Source organism: Apteryx mantelli, chromosome 2, assembly GCF_036417845.1.
Source record: "Apteryx mantelli isolate bAptMan1 chromosome 2, bAptMan1.hap1, whole genome shotgun sequence".
NCBI lineage: Eukaryota > Metazoa > Chordata > Aves > Apterygiformes > Apterygidae > Apteryx > Apteryx mantelli.
Genome location: NC_089979.1, coordinates 121,816,990 through 121,833,104, shown reverse-complemented (window position 1 = coordinate 121,833,104; position 16,115 = coordinate 121,816,990). Strand labels below are relative to the sequence as shown.

Below are 16,115 nucleotides of genomic sequence, written 5' to 3'. Positions count from 1 at the left end.
CGTTTTCCTTTTTTTTGTTTAGTTTGTTGGAAAAGTGAGTATCACTTATTATTATTACTTTTTTAACTAGCAATTAAAAATTGATTCATTTGCCTCATAAAATGTTTTAGGCAAAGGCTTTGCTAGCTAAATTCCACTCTAGTTTAGGCTTTTGCCCTGGAGTTCCCCAGCTCCTGACAGCTCAGCTACAGCTAGTCTGTGGAAAGCAGAGCTCAATAGCAGCAGTTGTGTTGGGACATCAGTGCTTTCACTCATTGTCTGTTATCTCACTACCTGTTAATTTATCAAAGGTTTCCTCCAAGAGCTGGAAATGTTTGCTTTATTTCCTATTTCATGGCCTCCACATGAGCTTTCTGTGTTACTAATGTAAATTTTAATATAGCCATTAGCCCTGCTTTACCTCTGCTAGTGAGAGTTTCTGAAAGCTTTCCTAAGTTCAAATAAGTCAGCCCTGATTTTAAAAGTTCAGGAGGCCCACAGAACTGGAGAGAATACCCCCCTGTCTTCCTGAACTGTGGCCCAGCACACAGCAGCCTTTTCCTTGTGATGAATCCTCACTGTAATAAATCACAAGTCTGTGGAAATTAACATCAAAATGGTATTAAACACTTGAGAATAACACCTCCTTGTTTAATCCCTGTGGCTTTTTGTGACTCTCCCTTCTTGTATTCCAGGAATTGCAGCATGCCCTGTATATCCAACTGACTTGGTATTTGCCTTGGACTTTTCCATGGACGTTACACCCCAAATATTTGAAAGAATGAGAGAAATTATAACTGCAATAGTCAGTGTTACCAAAATCAGAGAAAGCAACTGCCCTGTGGGAGCCAGAGCGGCTGTTGTTTCCTACGACTTGGCTGTCCACCACCTGATCCGCTTCTCAGAGTTTCATAGCAAGGACAAGCTCCTCGAAGACCTTAAAAATCTGAGTTATCAGAGATCCTTCAGTGGACGCAATATCGGTGATGCAATGAGTTTCATTGCCAGGAACATTTTCAAGAGAACTGTCCAAAATTCTAACGTAAGAAAGGTAGCAGTGGTTTTCAGCCATGGGCCATCTACAGATGTGTCTTCCATTAACACTACAGTCCTGGAGTACAGTGCACTGGATATTGTTCCTGTTGTTTTTGCTTTTAATGATGTCCCGAGAATTAAGAAAGCCTTTGAGGTAATAAATCTCCTAATATTTTCTTTTTTGCAGTCAATAAAAAGACCTTAACAGGCTCGGAAAGATGTAGAAGAGGACAGTTTAGCAAAGTAATGAGGAAGGAGGATGGGAAAGATGACAAGCAGAATGGCGGGTGTCTGTTTAGGAGTAATTTTATTGCATTATAGGAGGTAAAACTCTTGAATCTGGAAATTGATAGTTAAGAAAACTCAGGGTACCTAAGGAATCTGTTAAAGAATAACAGGAATCTCTGTGCCTCTTCATGTTTAGTTGAGAATAGAAGACCCTAACCAGCTTTGAAGCGTGTGAAAACATTTCACGTGTTTCCCACTACTTCCTTTGTGCTTGCCTTCCTTCCTCTCTCTATACACATAATAAATTCTTATGTGTGTTACCATACAGTGTTAAAAGCAATGTTTATAAGGTCTTTCTGAAAGCCATGCATTTAACAACTTACCACTAATCTTTATACAGTTGTGTAAACCTCTGTGTCCTCTGGCTACCTATCGTAACTCTGATTAATCCCTTGAACTGCAAGCTGTGCTGAGTGCTGCAGGGGTTTATGCCTGCTTAACAGGCAAGGTGTTTCTGAGTTTTCCAACATTTGTTTCTCTTTCAACCTTGAGCTCTGCCCCCATGCAGTAATTCCATGTTACTGCTTTCTTTTCTGTGTTTGCTAAAAATGCAAACTGCTGTGACAGACTGTCTAACTCTCTAATGCTCTACTTTAAAATGTCATTTATGAACTTTGTGGACCATGTTCATCCTAGATGTGACTGATGTAACATGAGGTTTACCTAAAAATGAAATAGGTGCATGTTTTTTGGCTCAGAATGTTTTTTGGCTCAGAATTTTGTTAGTAAAACTTGCATAAAGTTAAAAAACAAATATATTGCAAAGAGATTACCGAAGACTGAAACTGAGCAGAATACTGTATTAGAATATATATTGGGCATAGTGTTTTCCTGCAAAGACATGCACAAATGGTAGATTTTCTCCTTAAGAACTAAACTGTTTCAAGCTGCTACCTTCTGCGGTATCTGTAATAGCTCATTTATGGAAATTCAGTCACTCCTTATATACTCTATCTAATCATGTGAGTGTAGATCATTAAAAACTTCATCCATCACAACTAACTACAGTGCTAGTTTACTCCTAGCTGTGATGATAGACAAAATAAGTTTATTCACAGGGAAGTTTAATACCAGCATCTGTACTTAAGGGATATATAGCAAAGAGTCTGTTTCATTGTTAACAGTATGATTTGATTTCACAGAAGTGATCCTCTAAAGGTGCTAAATGCACTGATGGAACAAGTATAATTTTAGAAGTGTAAGATACCTCCCACACCACACTGCTCATTTCAGCACATCTGGCTCACCCCACAACCTCTGTACATGATAAACTTCTAGTGAAGCTAGGATATCGAATAATGGGCCCCATCACTTTGCAAAGAGCATTCACTTTTGCTCTTGGCTGAGCATTTGCTTCGCAAATAGAAATCTCAGACAGTACTTCCGTGTGGAATAAAAAAGAGCTCAGCATAGGATTCTGCTCACCTACTCCTACCTGTCCAAACATGAAGTATATAGTTGTCTACTCTCCATCTACAGTTAGCAGAGAGGAGTGATTTATTACCCACTCAAGAGCCCTCCATTAACTATAGACTCCCAGGCTCGACTCATAACTTTTGTGCTGCTGAAGTTAAGGAAGATGAGATATATTCAGCTGTCAGTGCTACTTTTTAATTCCATGGACTTGCCACCACTTTTTTATTGAATTCACTGTATTTTAAATTAACTGCTACAAGCGATTCCAGTTGGGTGTCTCTGGCATCTGGGATGTGGCAACTTCTCTGTGAAGGTGTCAAACTAGGCTACAGCATTTAGATTGACTTTATGAGTGAAAGGAAATGCTGTTTCTTCACCAGAAGTAGTGCAGAATGTTAGCTAGCAAATCTGATTAAGGTGGTGTTGCAGATATACTCTTTAAGTTCATGCAAACAAGGGAAGTGTGGCTCAGAATATTACTAATTATTGCGTGTTTCCCAACAAACTGCAAAAGTTAGTTTGTAGGTAACATCCAGTAGCTAGCTGGCTATACAGCCAAGAGTTTGAAGGTATAAAACTGTAGGTAGCCTACAATTTTGGGAAACCCTATGTTGTTACTGAGCGCTACTGAGATGTGTCAATATAGAGACCATAGAAAATCACTGTAGGTGGTAAACGATTTGAGGAAGTTGAAATTTGGATTCTTGTTTTTGGACTAAAAGTATGCTTTTCTATGAATGTATAAATGAAACATGATGCTATGTCATTGGAAGAATCTGCCTGAAAGCAGAGCTCCCCACTTGATGCTTTCCTAAAGTCTTTTCTTGTTATTCTGTCTAACTGGATCACACTGGAATGTTTCAGGTACTAAATATTGGTCCAGAAGGGAGTGACAAATCCATTATACAAACATTCTTTAACTGCACAGTATGTTATGGTAAGAGCCACATTTCATTTAAAATAATATTGCTGGTGTGTTATTAATGGAAAAGACAATGCTTACCAAAAGAGCATGGCAGAGATCAAAAATAAGCTATGTAAAGGACTGAGAATCTACTGGCTTTTTAGCCAGTTCTAACCTTATTTCTTTTCTTTATTTGTTGAATCCTGAAGTAGAATATATGTGCTATTATTGCTATATATGCTACTTCTTATGAGGAAGTATACTAAAATACATAAAAGAGTTCAGATCTTTCTGAAGCTTCATGTGTTATTTTGCTGAATTGCCAATACTTTTTTTCAAGTCAGTGGCCTACCAAGCACATTCTGTGGTAGGTCAGTGGCTGGCTCCTCTAGGAACAAAGATTAATGTTCTACATGGTAAATTAAGAAAATGAAACACATGGAAAGTCACCTTCCATTTCAGGCAATTATTTCTATTTTTATTAGCTGAGTGCAATTCACAGCTTCCAGACTGAGGATGCACAGTAGTGGCTACTTCAGGTCCACAGTCTTCTGCCAGGAAATCCACAGCGATCAAAACGTGAAGGCACTTCCACTCCAGACTGAAAATCCCAAGGAAGCTGGGTGTTTTCTTTGCCTCCTGTCCTGTTCTGGTCAGAGAAATCTGCTATTGCAACCCTCTGCACTTAGCAGAGCTGATCTTCCAGGCACTGCATCTGACCTCACATTTCATGCGAAGGCTTTTCATGCTTTCCTTTAACAAATTAAAGTATTTGCAGACACCTTTTATAGTTGTTCTCACTGACCACAGCTTTACAGTGAAGCAACAGCTAAGTCTTGATATGAAAATGAGTGAAGGTATTAGACATTTTTAGGTTATTGACTGGACTTTCCACTCCCCACTAGAGAAATTTTTTGTCTGCTTTTACTTCCGTAATTAAACCTTTCTGGGGCTTCTGGCAAGCACTACATCTCTTTGGCTTTTTTGTGAATGTGGCAAACACAAGACTGGTAAAATCTGCCTGGTAGACTCCATGCAGAAAGCTGCTTTCAGAATAAGGGTGGTTCTAATTTAATACTGCTAAATATGTATTTTCCCAAACAACAAGCCAGTGATTCCAAAATTACAGTTGGTATTTTGTTACCATGAATTCTGAGCCATTCCTGAACTGATTCTCTGTGCTGCAGTAAATGTTGCTGTGAGCGTATCAGGTAAGAATTTATTGATTGCAATGTCTTACTATTTAATTACCCATTCATTGTTCACTATCTCAGTGAGAGTTTTCTACTTTGATTTCAGTGGGTGTGGCTTCTGGCCCTCTGTTTGCACTAAGATAAGTGTAGCCCAAAATGCTAATTGCTAATTCCACTAGGATTAATTAGAAGGGGTGGATCTGAATGTAATAGTTTCTCTCAAGGTCATGTTTTAAGCATCTGCAAGATTATATTCTTCATTGTTTTCTTTTAATGTATTTTAACTTTTTTTTTTTTAAGAGAAGGGCTAATTAATAAAGGGCTAATTAAGGTATTACTTTACATTCTTTTACAGACAAGTGCAATCCAGATCTCTATCCTTGTAAACGTCAGAAGCGTTTTCCACCCCAGGAATATGTGGATGCTGCTGTCATCTTGGATAGTTCATGGAAAATGAATGGCAATGAATTCCAGAAAGTTAAAGACTTCCTGAACAGAACACTTGATGCTTTTGCAATATCCTATAAGTACAGTGCAGACAGAGTGGCTGTGGTGAGCCATGGTCTTCCAGAAGCAAAGAGAAATGAAATGAAATCAGAATTTGGTCTTCTAAGCTACAATACTAAAGACTTAATGAAAGCATATGTTACAAAATCCATTCAACAGTTTAATGGAGAGCCTGCTGTTGGCTCTGCCATGGAATGGATGATTAAAAATATTTTCTTGAAGGCTACCAGTTCAAGAAAACACAAGGTCATCATTGTTGTATCTGCTGGAGAAACCAGTGAATGGAACAAGGAGATGCTCAAGAAGGCTGCCCTGGAAGCCAAATGCAGAGGCTATGCATTGTTTGTGATTTCAGCAGGACAATCCTATAACAGCTATGAACTGGAAGAGCTTGCAAGTGTCCCCCTGGCACAGCATTTGATTCAGCTTGGTAGAATCCACAAGCCTGAACTTGACTATGCTGCAAAACTTATCAATGTGTTCGTGCATCTCCTCAGGAGTAAGTTACCACATCACATCTGTCCTTTGTTTTTGGTAGCTCTTTAAAAATGTTAAGACAATAACTCCATACGTGTCTATAGCTCAAGGATAACAGTGCTAATGTACTAAAGTTCCTGTTCTGCTTTCAGTGGATTACTTTAAATCCATCAAGGGAAAAAGAATGACTGAATACTATGCTCAAGTATTCTGACAGTTGCGACTCTCAACATTTGAGGCAACTGGTTTTGGTGATAAAGACAGAACTAGAATCTAGATGGAAAGTGGTTGAGTTTCTTGGCCCTTCAAGCAGTATTCTGAAATTTCCATATGGTTGAAAACTACAAGGCATGCTTGCATACTTCAGAGAAGTGCAGCAGGGCAGGGGGAAGGCAGGAGGGAGTTTTGAAGCAGTTCACAGGAACTCTCCAGTGATCTACTGGGGAGCAGGCTGAACTTTAACATATTTTGGGAAGAAGGTCAGCCTGAAATGTTGGCCTCAGCTGACCCTGTTGGCTTGCTTGCTTCCACAGACAGGAGCTAGATTACATAGAAGTTCCTGTCCCAACTCAGCCCACTGCAGGCATGGTGACAGCACCAACATGATACCTGAACTGTTCACAAGCCACACGTGTCTCTTGAGCCATTAGTTAGTCAGTCACCCCTTTGCTGAACTGAAGTCTCTGTTTCAGCAGGGCTCCTCAACAATTCAGAGACTACAACAGTTTTTGGTTTCATTTTCACTGCTTGGACCAATTACTTGGTTAAAAGAGGTTTTTTTGTTTGTTTGTTTTGTTTTTCCATTGCCCTTTCCTGAGCCACCCAGTTGTGTTTTGTATTTGTTTTAAATCAATAAAAAGAAACAGCTGATCCTGTAATGTGTCCATAAAAAGATCTCAGTGAAGGCTATACTTCCTGTGGCATAAGCTACAAAGAGGTGTGAAGGACTTGTAAATGGCAGGTGGCCTCTTTTATTTTTAATTTCTACTGCTTTGCAGGTTATTGGTAGAATGGGTCCAGAGGAAATAATACACTGTAACAGAACCACCATCTTGGCTCACTCCTATACACAGCTATGGGTATTGAGCATTTTTTGATACAACCCCTCCCCCCCCACACCCAGCCCCAAATTTGTTTTAAGGTCCAGGCAAATGTTAAAAAGCACTTCAAAAAACTGTTCTGCAGATACAATTAGATGAATGACCTCTGCTAACCATTGCTTTCCACAGGGGGTATTAATTTGTAATGCTATCTATGCAGATAAAAAGTATCAAATCTATCAGTAAGATCACTTTAAGAATGAGAGTAATCTGGGCAATATAATAACAAATAGTGGCAATGCACCATTGTTACCGCTCATGTTTGAGTGTATCAATGTTGTCAGTAGTAGAAAATTAAAAAGCTTTGAAAGTGAGTTCAACTTCTAATGATACATTTCATGGTAAACTTATTTCCTTGTTCCGCTTTCTTGACAGGCTCTTCCAACAGTTACCCACCAGAAAATCTTAAGGAGAGATGCAGCACACTCAGCCTACAGAGAGCAGATCTCCTGGTGATGGAACCAAGACTTTTGTGAGTCTAAACATTGATTTTACTGATTTGGCATAGGTGGGTATATTGGAGAGGGTTCACCAGAGTGCTTCCAGGAGAAGTTTGTTGCTGCAAGTGTCTGTGTCTCTCACACGTCTGCACTTGTGAGTGTGTCGACATGCATATGTATATACTTTACATTTACTTTGAATGGCAGAAAATGACAAAGGAAACACAAAGCCCCATAAAGGCCATGGGTAAAGTAGGCAGTAGCCTATAGTGGGAAATCACTGTCATGTACCAGATACCCCCTTCGCTTGTGGCAGCGGACACAGGCTCCATTGCCTTAGCACCAGCTGTTGACTCTCACCCCTGCTGCAGCCACTGTCAAGAAGGGTGCAAGGGTTTTAGGAGTAGCTGCCAGACCTGTTGAGGCCACCCCTCCCACCAGCAGCTGATTGGGTCTTCATCCCCTCCTTGGCAGCAGGTGTAGAAACCCTGCTCCTCTCCTTCCCCCACAACATCAACAGGCCTTTGCTCTTTCCCCTTCCCTCCCCACCAGCATCCCGGAAGCTGTGAGATCCTTGCTGGTGCTGGGGAGACAGGAAATGCCAGAGGCATCCTGGTCACAGGAATGGAGGTGGCCCCCATCAGGGACCTCACTTAAAGGAGAGAGACAGGAGAGGAAGAGGCCCAACATGGTGAGGGAAACAGACTCCTTTAATCTGCATAAAGCTTTCTGGGTTCCCAAACCACCTCTGCAAAATCGACCTCTTCCTGCTCTTCTGGAAAACCTTGAGCTGCTCCTGGACAAAGATAAAATTTGCTGTTAGCTGAAAGCTGTTTTGAACCGAAATGACTTTTAAACTATTAAAATTGACCAGAAGAACATACAACACACATAGTATCTTCCATACAGAATTTTTCCCAGTGCAGCAGAGCTTGTCACTGGCAGCCTCAAGTCCTACCATAAATTTGAGGTGGTTTTGTGTTGTTGCATAGTTTAACCAAGTCTCAGTTCCTTCTTCCAGGAACATTTTGTCTTTTTTGTGAAAAGAGTAAGAAATCTAAAAAGGACACTGAAAACTCTAGCTATCCTTGCCCCAGCAAGTTTGGGAAGCTTGTGGAAGAGTTGAATTTGGGGCCTAAACAGTATCTGACCCTCTCTACTTCCTAGTTCCTCCCTGGTGCCTGCTTAAATAACATGAGGTCCCACCCAGACCTTGAGAAGGGCCAATGGATATAGACAGGCGCAGAGATTTGAGTAAAGATTTCTTCTAAAAAGGTGCTACCCCCTTAGTTCAAAGGTCTTTCAGGAAGACAGAAACACAGCAGAAATAAAAAGAAAGCATTTGAGTCTTTATGAATTCCCACACCACTGTGCATTTTCTCTTTTAAGGATGACTGGAAATTGAGCAAAGAAGTGACAACAGCATGGATGAAGCAGTGGTTTGAGGATGCACATGATATTGCACATTCAGCAACAGAAAAATCCTGTGGATGTCAGTTTTCTATTCCTTCTTCCCTGTTTGGAATAACACAGGGAACACAAAGAATACACTAAGTTTTGTTTTTAAATATATTCTTCTAGATACAGTCAGAGTAAGCTCCCTTCACTTCATTGGGTCAGGGAGGTACTCAGTAACTTACAGCCTCAAACTTCTGAGAAATTTATCTTTTTCTTGTGGGAGCTGTTTGGAAAGAACCAAATTGAAATTTATTCCATTATGATTGTGTGGCAGCATGCAATGATAAGGGAATGGCTCAGGAAGACACTGCAGTGTCTTGCTAACTCCATATGCACACAAACGCACTACCTCTTCTTGTTTAATTGAAATTCACTTTAGATAAAGGGAAATGACAATTAAAGGAACTAAAGTCATATCCTAAAGTGCATATCCTTCAAGACATGAAACTACAACTTTATCTCAAATGTTGTTTGCTCTACAGCAAGTGTTAAAGGCATACACAAAATCCTACAAGAGAACTAGAATCTGTTTGTAATGGGCATCTTTCCTTTCAGAAAAATGTCTCAATTCAGATGAATCATTATTCTGTAGGAACCATTGACTCAGTCAAAGTCACAGAGAGCAAGCTGGACTAGTTAGCTGGGCTCTTTGGGTTCTGGGCAGGCAGATTCAAGCAAAGGTGCTAACTCAGAAACACTGAACTACATGTATGAGTTTTTTTATTCTTGAAATACAGTTTTTCTAATAGTCCTAAGACAGTATAGGAGTTTTGATGTGCATACAGTTTTGCAGCTTGCAAGGAGTTATCACTTCTATTTGATTGATATTTTTAATTTTATTAAAAGATCTAGACTGATTTCAAAAGGTTAATAATTACTGTAATATAATATATGAATGTTCCCTTTGGTAAATATACAAAAAGGTAAAGAGCAAGTTGTTGCACTTTGTTGAATAGAACTATAAAATGAGATGCTGCAAATGGATAGGAATTAATAAAAATTCCTTTCTCATTTTGTTACATAGTTGCTGAAATTACCAAGAGTTTCTTGACTTTGTGCTTTCTGTGAGACAGAATTTCTTCTCTCATGGCTATTTGTGCTCTAGACAGAAAGTGTTAAGTTACCGCCAAAATCACTAGGAGTAAAAGCTATTACAGAATCACAGAATCGCTGAGGTTGGAAGGGACCTCTGGAGATCATCTAGTCCAACCCCCCCTGCTCAAGCAGCATCACCTAGAGCACGTTGCACAGGATGGCATCCAGGCGCATTTTGAATATCTCCAGAGAAGGAGACTTCACAACCTCTCTGGGCAACCTGTGCCAGTGCTCTGTCACCCTCACAGTGAAAAAGTTTTTCCTCATGTTCAGATGGAAGCGTCTGTGTTTCAGTTTGTGCCCGTTGCCTCGCGTCCTGTCGCTCGGCACCACTGAAAAGAGTCTGGCTCCATCCTCTCGACGCCCTCCCTTCAGATACTTGTACACGTTGATAAGATCTCCTCTCAGCCTTCTCTTCTCCAAGCTAAACAGGCCCAGCTCTCTCAGCCTTTCCTCATAAGAGAGATGCTCCAGTCCCCTAATCATCTTTGTGGCCCTTTGCTGGACTTGCTCCAGTAGTGCCACATCCCTCTTGTACTGGGGAGCCCAGAACTGGACGCAGTACTCCAGATGCGGCCTCACCAGGGCTGAGTAGAGGGGGAGAATCACCTCCCTCGACCTGCTGGCAACACTCTTCCTGATGCACCCCAGGATACCATTGGCCTTCTTGGCCACAAGGGCACATTGCTGCCTAATGCTTAACTTGGTGTCCACCAGCACTCCCAGGTCCTTCTCTGCAGAGCTGCTTTCCAGCAGGTCAACCCCCAGCCTGTACCGGTGCAGGGGGTTATTCCTCCCGAGGTGCAGGACTCTGCACTTGCCTTTGTTGAACTTCATGAGGTTCCTCTCTGCCCACCTCTCCAGCCTGTCCAGGTCTCTCTGAATGGCAGCACAGCCCTCTGGCGTATCCTCCACTCCTCCCAGTTTTGTATCGTCAGCAAACTTGCTGAGGGGGCACTCTGTCCCTTCATGCAGGTCATTGATGAAGAAGTTGACCAAGACTGGACCCAGTACTGACCCCTGGGGGACACCGCTAGCTACAGGCCTCCAACTAGACTCTGCACCACTGATCACAACTCTCTGAGCTCTGCCATTCAGCCACTTCTCAATCCACCTCACTGTCCACTCATCTAACCCACACTTCCTGAGCTTGTCTATGAGGATGTTATGGGAGACAGTGTCAAAAGCCTTGCTGAAGTCTAGGTAGACAACATCCACTGCTCTCCCCTCATCTACCCAGACAGTCATTCCATCAGAGAAGGCTATCAGATTGGTTAGGCATGATTTCCCCTTGGTGAAGCCATGCTGACTACTCCTGATCACCTTCTTCTCCTCCACATGCTTGGAGATGGCCTCCAGGATGAGCTGCTCCATCACCTTTCCAGGGATGCAGGTGAGGCTGACTGGCCTGTAGTTCCCTGGGTCCTCCTTCTTGCCCTTTTTGAAGACTGGCGTGACATTGGCTTTCTTCCAGTCCTCAGGCACCTCTCCTGTCCTCCATGACCTTTCAAAGATGATGGAGAGTGGCTTAGCAATAACGTCCGCCAGCTCCCTCAGCACTCGTGGGTGCATCCCATCGGGGCCCATGGATTTGTGGGTGTCAAGTTTGCTTAAATGATCTCTAACCCGATCCTCCTCGACCAAGGGAAAGTCTTCCTTTCTCCAGACTTTCTCTCTTGTCTCCAGGGTCTGCGGTTCCTGAGGGCTGGCCTGAGCAGTAAAGACTGAAGCAAAGAAGGCATTCAGTAACTCTGCCTTCTCTGCATCCTTCGTCACCAGGGCACCCACCCCGTTCAGCAAAGGGCCCACATTTTCCCTAGTCTTCCTCTTGCTGCTGATGTATTTGAAGAAGCCCTTCTTGTTGTCCTTGACATCTCTCGCCAGATTTAATTCCAAACGGGCCTTAGCCTTCCTCGTCACATCCCTGCATACTCTGACAATGTTTCTATATTCCTCCCAAGTGGCCTGTCCCCCTTTCCACTTTCTGTAGACTTCCTTCTTCTGGTTGAGTTTTGCCAGGAGCTCCTTGCTCATCCATGCAGGTCTCCTGCCCCCTTTGCTTGACTTCCTACTCATAGGGATGCACCGCTCTTGAGCCTGGAGGAAGTGATGTTTGAATATTAACCAGCTCTCTTGAACGCCCCTTCCTTCTAGGGCCCTAACCCATGGGATTCCTCCAAGTAGGTCCCTGAAGAGGCCAAAGTTTGCTCTCCTGAAGTCTAGGGTTGCGATCCTACTTAGTGCCCTGCCTGCTCCTTGCAGGATCCTGAACTCCACCATCTCATGGTCACTGCAGCCAAGGCTGCCCCCGACCTTCACATCTTCCACCAGTCCTTCTTTGTTTGTTAGTACGAGGTCCAGCAGCACACCTCTCCTCATTGACTCCTCCACCACCTGTGTCACCTGTGTCAAGAAGTTGTCACCAATGCTCTGCAGGAACCTCTGGGACTGTTTGTGCCTAGCTGTGTTGTCTTTCCAGCAGATATCAGGGTGGTTGAAGTACCCCATGAGAACCAGGGCCTGGGATCGTGAGGCTACTTCCACCTGTCTGTAGAAGACCTCATCGACTTCCTCTTCTTGATCAGTTGGCCTGTAGTAAACGCCCACAACAGTGTCACCCATGCTAGCCTGCCCTTTAATCCTTACCCATAAGCTCTCGACTTGCTCTTCATCCACCCCTAGGCACAGCTCAATACATTCCAGTTGCTCTCTCACATAAAGAGCAACTCCACCACCTCGTTTTCCTGGCCTGTCTTTCCTAAAAAGCACGTAGCCATCCATGACAGCACTCCAGTCACGTGAGCTATCCCACCATGTCTCTGTAATGGCAATGAGATCATGGCCCTGCGACTGCACACAGATCTCTAGTTCTTCCTGTTTATTCCCCATGCTGCGTGCATTGGTGTACAGGCATTTCAGAGAGGTGATCGAGCATGCAGGTTTCCCAGGAGGGATATAAGAGGATCCTCCATAGCCACATCCCATGCGCACTTCCCTGGCTGCATTCACCTGCTGGAGGTGTCCTGACTTGAGCTCTCTTTTGCCAACTACCCTGGCACTATAACTCTCCCCTTTCCTCGTCTTTCCTAGTTTAAAGCCCTCCTTACCAGGTTGGCCAACCTGTTGGCAAAGACACGTGTGCCCAGCTTAGTGAGGCAGATCCCATCTCTCGCCATCAGTTGTCGATCTTCAAACAGGGTCCCATGGTCGTAGAAACCAAAACCCTGTTGCCAACACCAGCGGCGCAGCCACTCGTTAACCTGGAAAGTCCGTCTCCTCCTCCTCTCATCCATCCCCCTCACTGGCAGGATTGAGGAGAAGATGACCTGGGCTCCCAGACCCTTGACCACCATCCCTAGAGCTCTGAAATCCTGCTTGATGGTCTCCAGTTTGCCCTTGGTGTCATTAGCACCCACATGGAAGAGCAGCAGTGGGTAATAGTCCGAAGCATGGACAAGCCTTGGCAGTCTTTCCATGACATCTCTCACATGAGCCCCCGGCAGGCCACAAACCTCTCTAGACATGAGGTCAGGTCAGCAGATAGATGCCTCCGTCCCCTGCAGCAGGGAGTCCCCCACAACAGTCACCCGCTGCTTCTCCCGGGCGTTCCGGCAAGGCACAGGGTCTGTTGTCCCAGTTACTTCCCTTGCAGCCATGCCCATCTCCTCCTCATCCTGGAGGGCACTAAACCTGTTCTTCAGCTGCAAGTCTTCGGGAGGAGTAGGAGCCTTTCTCCTCCCACGAGCAGTGACCAGTTTCCAGCCTTCTTCTACGGTGTCATGATGTACCGTTTCACATGGCACAGAGCCCTCTGGCAACTCCACTGCTGCGGGGGGTTGGGACTCCTGAAGCTGCACAGTCTCCGAAAATACCCTATCTCTTGCTCTGCTTCTCGGATGCTGCGCAGCCTACTGACCTCCTCCCGTAACTCCCTTACCTGACGACACAACTTGTCAACAGCAGCACACCTCCCGCAGGAGAGCTGACTGCCAGCCCAGGCCTCCCGGAGAGGTCCCAAGCACTCCCTGCAGCCTGAGACCTGCAGAGCTGCATCTACTGTCAGAGGGTCGGTCTGGGTCGCAGCCTCTGACACAGCAACTCCAACAGCCACTGGGGAACGCGCTCTGCGGCGTGTCACAACCATACTTGAGGAAGCGTACACCACAGGGAACAGAAGCGAAGGTCCCTTCGCGCGCCCTTCTGCGCGAACTGCTGCGCAAACTGCTGCATCTGTTCACTGCGCTCTGGGCCTGGCTCTTATATAGGCCTCTCCCTAGCACTGGCTAAGAGGGTGCTTGACCTGCCCTAATCAAGGGCCACCGGGATCAAAGGCCCCAACTCCCTCTGGCCAGGGGCAACCAAGAGAGCTCGTTAGCAGCAGCCACTCCTAGCTAGAGCTTTTCCCACGAGCTTTTCCCAGGAGAAGTCAAGGCCTCCTGCAGTAGTCCTTGCCTAGCTTCCCCTTTCCTGTTCACAGCGATCACCTGCTAGTTCCTCGGGGGTCCTCAGAAAGCCCACAACTTCCAACAAGATCCTCAAGTTCTAGTCAGAGCCCAAACACTGCTGTGCAAACTGCTGCGTCTGTTCGCTGCCTCTGTTAGCTGCTTCTGAGGACCCAGGCCTTAGGTGTTTATTTCTGGGAAACGTACATTGGCCCAGTTTTCCAAATTCTTACAATTAGCTATAATGTTACGAATTGTGTCACTGAAACCAACAGGCTAGTTTATGACAGCAGAACATGCCTAACACTGTTTTTCAAACGGACATCTACATTCACCAAAAAAAACAAAACAAAAACACACCCACCCACCCCCACACACCCACCCCCTTCATGTTTCATCTAGATATCATTAATGGACTGCCATCTCTTAAACAAAATGCCTCTTACTGTTTATAAAAAAAAGTGGAAGTGAAAAGGAATAATTAAAAGTGTATAAAAGACACATCAGAGCATCTCAAAAAGAAGAGCTACTGAAACTGTAATAATTTTGTTGCCTGACATTTCTAAAGGCTGGGCCAAAACTTATTTCCTTACAAGTGGTGCCACTGAGGTTTGACAAGATTTCTCATGAAAACAGATATCGTGATTTTTTTTCATTCCACAATGTTAATGGACATTGCCAAAAGCCACGCTTCCCTGCATAACATACAGTTTGTGCTTACAGTTATTTAAGCTTCATTGCTTGACTCAGCTTGTAACCTTCTAATGATCTGTTGAAATATTTTAACATTGTAAAGAGATAATCTTACAGTGCAAATTCTTTTATACTGTAGCCATCATACGCAACAGTCCTATGTCTGATACTAATTAAAACTTCTTACCTCAAGCTTCATATGGTGTCAATGGATTACAATAGCTGAAGACAAGACATGCTCTACTCCTTTCATCAAGCCATTTTGTCAGTGGGCAAAAACATCAACCCACCAGTGCAATTCTTTTCAGGTATATAAGGACCTGTTTAGTTATATATACATGTTTATCCATGCCAAATGGATACAACAGTGGTGCGAGCTTAATTTATCATCCTTTCCCTTGTTACTCAGCGACATAAGTGGACTAGGAGAAAGCATACCTTGTTCCTGAGTTCATACAACAGACAGGAGAAATATTTAATCTCATATGCAGTACTAGTTCCCATATACAAGCAAAAACTCCCTCCTCCCACCCCCAATCAAACTTATCCTACCTAGCACAATGAAAGGCAGAAAACCATGTGCAGCACTGGAATCCTGACAAGGTCTGCAAAGAAATGCCATGCTGTTCCTGAGCTCAGTTTTTGAACAGGCTAAACCCCTGCTACACTAAATTATCCAAGTAATGCAGTCTCTACCTTAAAGCAGGGGAAAGAGTCTCTAAAAGCAGTCATCCTCAGTCAAGTCTCTTTTTCCAGTGAATTCTAAGAATCTTTTTAAGCAAGCAACATATTTCTTCCATTGTCTTTTTGGAGATCCCAATTCACAAATTAAGAGCATTCCCTGCTCCTGGCAGACACTCTGCAGAGCAGTAAGCTCCCATTTTTCCCAGCCACACTCAATGAATGTATGTCAAATTAGTGCTGTTTGTTGTCAATGACCTTCCATCATGGAGAGAAGGTAAATAACCTCTTTTAGGGGTAAATAACCTTTTATCCATGTAAAGCAGAACCTAGAAATGCAGATAATGCTTAAAACAGAAAGACTGAAGATCTGGAAGTTTGAAAATCTGGACTGGACAGTGGAGGAG

The 16,115-nt window shown here is 43.7% G+C and overlaps 1 protein-coding gene across 1 annotated transcript; it reads left to right on the top strand.

Moving 5' to 3' along the window:
- Window positions 1–685: 685 nt before the first annotated feature.
- LOC106491213 (collagen alpha-6(VI) chain-like) lies at window positions 686–9,817 on the top strand. The gene is made up of 4 exons (XM_013950762.2): window positions 686–1,168; window positions 5,171–5,821; window positions 7,275–7,371; window positions 8,729–9,817. Exons 2-4 carry the CDS (start codon window positions 5,269–5,271, stop codon window positions 8,742–8,744), a joined length of 666 nt encoding a protein of 221 aa, XP_013806216.1. The 5' UTR covers window positions 686–1,168; window positions 5,171–5,268; the 3' UTR covers window positions 8,745–9,817.
- Window positions 9,818–16,115: the final 6,298 nt, after the last annotated feature.

What these genes read in the sequence shown, in the direction of transcription:
- LOC106491213 (XM_013950762.2), top strand. Translation starts at nt 5,269, where the DNA reads ATGAATGGCAATGAATTCCAGAAAGTTAAAGACTTCCTGAACAGAACA. An exon ending in GTTCGTGCATCTCCTCAGGA is followed by an intron (nt 5,822 to 7,274) that starts GTAAGTTACCAC and finishes CTTTCTTGACAG; the next exon opens with GCTCTTCCAACAGTTACCCA.